General features: G+C 35.7%; 1 protein-coding gene across 1 annotated transcript; it reads left to right on the top strand.

The window, feature by feature from the left end:
- Positions 1 to 2,765: 2,765 nt before the first annotated feature.
- Positions 2,766 to 7,089, top strand: cd28 (CD28 molecule). Its single transcript, XM_055059974.1, has 5 exons — positions 2,766 to 2,895; positions 3,875 to 4,122; positions 4,968 to 5,124; positions 5,204 to 5,361; positions 6,412 to 7,089. Exons 1-5 carry the CDS (start codon positions 2,823 to 2,825, stop codon positions 6,514 to 6,516), a joined length of 741 nt encoding a protein of 246 aa, XP_054915949.1. The 5' UTR covers positions 2,766 to 2,822; the 3' UTR covers positions 6,517 to 7,089.
- Positions 7,090 to 7,761: the final 672 nt, after the last annotated feature.

The raw sequence follows: 7,761 nt of genomic DNA, 5'->3' as shown, positions 1-7,761 counted from the left end.
TAACACCCTGGTGATTAAATCAGGTATTGTTGTGTTTGGCAGTATCGGCAGGTGCCACATCCTGCTGCATAATTAAATCAGCATAGAACTCGTCAGGTTTCCTGGTTGATGCCCTAATAAAACATAATGAACCATCAACAGCTTAGCATCTCAAATCATCTCTGACTGTGGAAATTTGACTTTTCAAATGAAATGCTATATGAAAAGACAACTTAGAGCCTCTCAGCAACAGTTGACTTGTTTTCTCTTGGAATGGGACACTAGCTGCATTTCCATTGTAAATGATATTCCACTAATGTCGAAAAAACTGAATTTCGTAACTGCAGTGTTTCTATTAAACTCAAACATGAAATGGTTTGTTCACTTGATATGTTATTAAAAACATAATGTGCCGTCATCCTCCTACCACTTCTTGTCGTCTTCTTTGTGTTTTTGCTAGTAGTAACATGTGGTTGTTGATCACACGACTTGTGTGATGCAAAAATTTCCATTGCAGTCTTAAGAAATGCACAAAGTTTGATACCAATGAAGATCCACCTCATCCTAATGCTAAAACATACAACAAATTTGAATTGTTTTTTTTTTTTTTCAAAATTGGCATGTTTCCAATAAGCAAATTAATTTTTGTAATTGGAATGTACATAATTTTATAGTGAATGGATAGAGTAGTGCATGTCCTCTTGAATCCTCTCCCTCTTTGGGTTTCTGTTGCTTCTGCAAATTTTTCTGCATTTCTACTGTCACCTTTCTAAAACAATGTCCAATCGTCTTTTTTTTTTTTTTGGCAAAAAGTGATATTTTTCTTCAAAATATCTTTTGGAAAGAGAGAGGTGGAGATTATTCATTTATTCATGTCTTTATTTATTTATTTAGCCAAAATTACTTCTGGCAGAAAATTACTTTGTTTTAGGAAGACGACTCTTAGGTTATGCTGACCTGAGGCTGCTATAGGAAGTTTACTCATACAGTTACATTCTCCTGCTGCTCACCATTTATGCTCTATCTGCAGATATTGGTGCCTTTTGCTCTATCTTGTCTCTGTGTCTATGTCTCTTTAGAAGCTCCTGACTGGAGTTTTGTTTTACAATGTCACCTTCTAGAAACAAATCAGTCAGGCAGAAACTATTGTTGCCAATAATTTCTGTAGATTGTACTTGCCTTGTCTTCTGCTAGATGTAGCCAGTAACACAGCTACCTTTGTTGTTAAGTCTCAGAATTCTTCTTTTTAGTATAGAAAGTCTTCCTGCTGAGTTGGTTCTTCCCACTGTCGCCACATGTTTGGTTAAGAGTTACCCGATGCAATTGACTTTTCTTCAACACATAAATAATATTTTACCAACTGTGATCATAAACCGAATTAGAACCTCAGTATATTAGAATAAGGATTAATGATCAATGTATGTTTGCCAATTTGAATTGTATTAAACTGATTCAGTTCTTTGTTTCAGGATATGAATCGGTCCTGTTAGTCCTGTGAGTTGTCTAGAGACGACATCTATTGGGAATTGACTAAATAAATACTGAAGATTTAAATAGTTTTCTTAATTAATATGTTTCTTATATTTCTGTTGTCAAACTCACACCAGATGATGTTAAAAAAAACAAGTAATATACACATATCTGCTGGAATCAAACAAGATTTTCTGTTCTGTCTAATGATGTTCTGCTATAAAATGTGTCCCAGGCTCACTTTTCCTGCAGATATTACAATGTTTTTCTTTTGCCTGTTAAGTAGAACAGTTTTTGAAGGAGCTCATCTTCAGAAAAGACAAGATCTCAGTGAAACAATAGCTCTCTGTCCAGTATGTCTTTGAAATTTCAAGTTACTTTTTAAGTTTTCACTGTACATCCCACTCAGCACAAAATAACTCTGCATCTCAAGCAAGCAGAAAACATTGACTTGAAATCTGTAACTTTTGGAACCATGGGCTACAAAAGCTAGTAAGAAAAATAAATATAAAGGTAAAAATTTATATAAAAAGACCCATATTTAGACAGAGGCACACCCACTTTAAACAATGAAAAAACATTAGTGCTGAAAACTGCTTGCTTTAACATCTTTTTTTGTTTGTTTTGTTTTTTTGCTTAAGGAAAATTCAGAAACCACAAAATTTCTAAGTATTCAGCCAGTAAAAGTTTCCACATGATCATGTGACTTGTGTTCATTGGTTTCCACTCAACAGCCATGTCTCAAAAGTTCTGAATTTGGTTCAAAATGTATATCACAAACTTTGAGTTGTGTTTTAGGAAGTTGTGAACGTAAAACCTGAACAGGGATGAAAGAAGCAGCAAATGATGAGTGTGAGCCATGCAGAGTGTGCAGGAGACGATCACAAGTTATGGTGCAGAAGCGCTGAATATAAGTTTCACACTCATCTTGATTTGCATATTTCCCGTACAACCAGAAGACACTTGTTACTTTTGCACTTTGAGAGAATTTATATTCAACTCTATATTTTCCTGTCTTTATCTTCTTGTTTCTTCTTGTATGAAATTTATTTAAACTCTGCATATTTTTCAAAAATCTGATCATCTACTGACAGCAACCGCTTCATGAAAATTACAGAAATTTGTTCTTGTCTGCGTTCCTATAGAACCACAGCCACTAAAAGTTGTCTGACTTTACTGGCAAATTGCTGTCATCATTTCCTGTTCTGCCACACTGTTTCCATGACGGCTGAGAAAGACTATAAAGGTGAATTCATCTGGTTCAGATGTATTTTCATAAAATTTGGTCATCAGGTTAGCTGGGGAGTGGGCTCACCACACTTTTATTATTGTTGACTTAAACATTTCTGCAACATTTTGTGAAACCCTGTAGGATGTTCCTGACTCATAGTATGATGGGATGGAATGTGTTGGCAGTGCTCAGCATCAGTGTGCCTGTGTGGAGCTGTGAGTATAACCCGGTTTTAACCAATAGAGTGATAGATTGAGAAAACACTTTAAAATATTTGGATGTTTCTGTACAGGGAGGATATTTGTTCAGATCTGGTAAGAAACAGCTAAAACAATAACTGCAGTAATTACACGGTATCTAATATTAAACCTCTACCAGATAGTATATTATAACACTATTTTCAAAAGGAGAAAATAGGTAACTTTTATCAACACTATTCTGGTATATAACAGTCTAATTTTGAATATGTTGCTAATGTCTAGGTTAATGCAGATCCATTTAAAACATAAACAAAAACAGTGGGAAAATCAATGAGACCTTTGTGTCAAACTCAGTAATATGAAAAACTATAGAAATGAGATGGGTTGCTGATGAGCCATATATATATATATATATATATATATATATATATATATATATATATATATATATATATATATATATATATATATATATATATATATATATATATATATATATATATATATATATATATATATATGAAGACTAATTTCTCTGTATTAGATTACATTGTGTAACAGAGTGGAAGTTCACTGCAGGACTGTTCATTGCTGATAAATATAAGTAGTTCAGTTATGAGATAAGCTCGAATGTATCCAAGATATTTTTGAGTTTCATCAGACTTATATCTTGTTCATATGTGACCTCTGAAAATAACTTGACAAGTTTTTCCCACAGACTTGGACTAGAAGGAAACTATCTGTCTGTGGCTCTAAATCTAAGACTTGCTGTGAGATTTACGAAAGTAATTAGTCACCCAACACAGTAAATCAAAAACGGTTGATTTTCTCTAAAGTTTCAGTATTTCTCTGCTGCAATGTCTTGGAACCAAACTGAACTTTGAAACAGTTCGTGTGTTTTGATCAACTGGTTTCCTTCTTCACCTGTAAGACTACAGGTGAACAACCCAAAATGTTGTTACTTCATTTCTTTTTTACCTTTTCTTTGTGCCAGCTGTGAAGGTGACGCAGCCCTACAGAGTAATGAGCACCAACGGAACTGCACAGATCCACTGCATCATCCACTCCAGAACTGCCGCCTCCCACCTTCGACCCGGCCAGCCTCTGGAGAATCTCTTTTCCAACCTGGAAGACCTGCAGGTGGCTCTGCTTAGAGGTCTCCATGGCAACCAGAAAATCTGCTCCTCCACCCTCAGTACCTCAGAGCATAAGAAGGAGATGCAGCAGGAGAAAAACAAAGAGGTAAGGCTGCTGATAGAGGGCGCTGTTATTCAGGTTCTCTCTGTTTGGTGTGAATGTTGAACTTCATAATCTGATGCTGCTGTCAATGAGGAAGTGAATCAGTGTAAAATGAAAGAAGGCTCGATCAGTGTGCTGTACGATGTTTTATGTTCAACAAACTGAAATGATCCTATTGTTAAATTATTATGTACTTTTTATACAAAACATGTTTTTTTTTTACATATTTGTTAAAAGTATTGCTAACAAATAATTAGTTAGTGATAACTAACAAAGTATACATTCAGTATACTTTTCCTCTGCTTTCTCTCAGTACTAACTGCAGAAATACACCACTCATTCAGAAACAACCAATCACAGCCAGAAGGAGGGTCTTAGCACTGTCAGTCACTCTCATGCTCAGCCTCTCCCCCTTACTCTTTGCTAAGCCATAGCCTGCCACACAGCCTGCCTACTGATGACAGAGGATAAAATAGGTTTTCTGGAATGGTAAGTTGTTTCTCCTCCATTAACACCAAGGATACCTCAGCTCTCAGTTGATAAGCTTGATTGACAGTGCTAAACCCCTCCTCCTGGCTCTGATTGGTTGTTTCTGAGTGGTGCATTACAAGAGACATATTTCTTGTCTCATATCATTCTGTCACAACATGATGGCTGTTTTAAAAAAATATGAAAACAACAGATTTTTTTTTTTTTACGTTTTTTTAAAAGTTCTTTTTAAAGCTGCTGGAAGTTTGCTCTGAGCAAAATCAGTTGGATAAAAGCAATCATGAAAAAAGTTAAATGGTCAAAGAATCATGTAAAAGTGCCGAAAGGTTTGATGAATCCTTGTTTAATGTCTGTTTCAGGGACAGTGTGAGATTCAGATGAAAGATGGCACTGTGGTGGTGACACTATCCGGACTGAAAGCCACACACACAGATATCTATCGCTGTGCCATCCAGGTCTTCTACCCACCGCCCTACCAGCAACTTACAGGCAATGGCACACTTCTTCATGTCCTGGGTAGGTGACCTTAAAGTCAGTTTCACCTGCTGACTGAAAGGTTTCCCTTCAGCCCTTCACCCTGTTGTTTCATCCACAGAGGACTCCCCCTGCCCAGACCCGGGTCCCCAGAGACAGCAGAGTGAGGAGGAGGGGGAGGAAGAGAAGAGCAATGAGACAAAAACAGCAGTCAGCGTTACTGTGGTAGTTCTTGTGATAGCCATCATCTGTGTCCTCATCATCATCATCACTTTGCAGGTAGGAGTATGGAGAGTTTTCTCAGGTGTTGAGAACTTCTTCATTGACCGCCGGATTAGAGACCACAACCATCCAAAAGCAGCTACAGCTCAGATGCCGTCAGAAAATGTTTATAACTGCCTAGTTCAACACAAAATACACATTAATATGCATTAATATGCACTGTGGGAAGCATCACAACGCAACAGCAGCAGCTGGAATATAATTATTATCTCTGCTCTGACTGACGGTTCAGCCAATTAGCACCAAGAAAACTAAGCAGCCATCTTGGATGGCTTTGCCAACACCAGCCAATAATGAGTCTAATATCACTGTTCCTGGATATTTCAGCTTTCTAAGCTACACTTTTTATACATATTTTGGATACACTCAACAAATAATTCAGAGTTATGTTCAATAGAAATATCCACAAATATGTTCTTTATTTTATTACTGTACATTTTGTTGTGAAATGTGTTTATTCTGCTTTACTGGTGTCCAAACTTAACTTACCGACTGCACTCCTAAAGCAGAAGCATAAATGCAACCCCCAAAAACAAAAACAAAAAAATTACATAAATAAATGAAGAAATTAATAAATTATGGACAATATCAGAATTTACAAAATTTTGATTTTGTGTTTGTGTCTTCATTGCTTTTTTAATTTCATGTTCCATTTCTGAGTTTCTGAACACATTTTAACCAACTCTAATTATTGCACACATCAATCAAAAGATTTTTTTACCATCCATAAGTATTGTAACTATTTTCACCAAAAGTTTATTGATGTGGCTCTCTTTCAGAGAACCAAACCTGACTAAACATGATTTCATCCTATCTGCTGTACAGGACAGACTGTAGCTTTAAGATTACACATCAAACTACAGATGTGAGACTGCAGATTAGAATATAAAAACTGACTCTGTTCATTAGCCAGTTCTTTAGTGCATCTCTACTGTAAACATTTCAAGCCAAAGCAGAACAATGAAATAAAACCCAATAAAACAAAACCATAACAAAAAAAGTGTTCCTACAGAGACGTCTGTATAATATCTGTGCTTTGATCTGCAGACTCTCCAGTGTGAGCGAGGCAGAAGGGAACCTATCAGGATGCCGCCGAACGTTTTGCTTCACAAAGTGGATACTGTACCATTTTCATGTGGAACCATGGCATAGAAATCTTCCAAATGATAGTGATTATTTCGCTGTCTGTGCTTTTGTACTTCTCCAGTGCAAAATTAATGTTTACGTTCTCGTAAACACACACATTGTGTTAAAGCTGTGGCTTTGATTCAGTTAAGTTTATTTGACTTGAGTTGCTGAAGCACCTGTATTGAGGTGAGAAGGCTAGTACCGCTGGTACTGTATACAAACTGTTGATGTGAGTAAAGCCTTTTTGTTCAAGCTGCTTTGTTGCAATGTTCAGCATCATTATGGCTTTCTCCATTTTATTGTTTTTTGTTTTTCCTGTATATTTTACATGTTGTTACATATAGAATTAAAATAGAGTTTTGTGTCACGTAGTAAAATGTTCTGAAGCCTCATTTTCTAAATGTAGTTGGAGGGGATTGCTTTACACTGAGCCAAAATGAATCTGTTTGCAATGTTGTTACGCATGTTATCTTTTCTTTGTCCTTTGCTAAACTGTATAGCAGACTGTTGGTAATTTTACACTGGCAACACTGTCATTAGTAAAAACTGGCATAAAACCTGATTTTCAAACAATGTTTCCCACCAATCAAGCACAAAACTATCATAACTGGTATAATAAACAATAGAGCCATTGTTGAATCTGGAAATAACTGGTTTTGTGAACTTGACAACTTATAACATCAGAAACACAAGTATAGTTATTGGTGTTTGTGATTTTATAAGTTTGACTGATACATTTTTTGCATGTTATTTGTTCATTTATGAATGTCACAGTTTCAAATCAAGTCAACCAAAAAAATATTTAGTTAACAGCCTGAATATTTAATTTATTAATTTCATGTTCAGTTAGCAAGACAAAATGTGCACTTAATTAACTACAAGTTACATGTTCAAAGCTGAATATAATATCATAGAAACTAAATATGTATCTCCAACCTTCATATTTAGTTAGCGAGATAAATAGTTTACTGACTAAATATTTATAGTTAGTGTATTGACTGAATAACAGTGAGCAAGCAAAATTTTTTGTTTGAATTCAGATATTTAGCTAAATATTAAGTTCAGAAAATAAACATTTATCTCTAACTTAAACATTTACTGAGCACACAAAATATTTAATACAAATTTAAGAATAGTAAAAGAAGAAAGTTGCAAATTGAGGAAAAGGGGTCAGTTTGTCCTCCAGCAGCACACAGAGAAACTTAGGAGAACCAAAACCTCAGGCCTTCCCTGCGACAGACTGGCGACCTGTCCAGGGTGTACCCCGCC

This window comes from Poeciliopsis prolifica, unplaced genomic scaffold (assembly GCF_027474105.1).
Source record: "Poeciliopsis prolifica strain line A6 unplaced genomic scaffold, Auburn_PproV2 SCAFFOLD056, whole genome shotgun sequence".
Classification (NCBI taxonomy): Eukaryota; Metazoa; Chordata; class Actinopteri; order Cyprinodontiformes; family Poeciliidae; genus Poeciliopsis; species Poeciliopsis prolifica.
The sequence above is the reverse complement of the archived record's forward strand: the minus strand, read 5'-3'. Positions and strand labels throughout refer to the sequence as shown.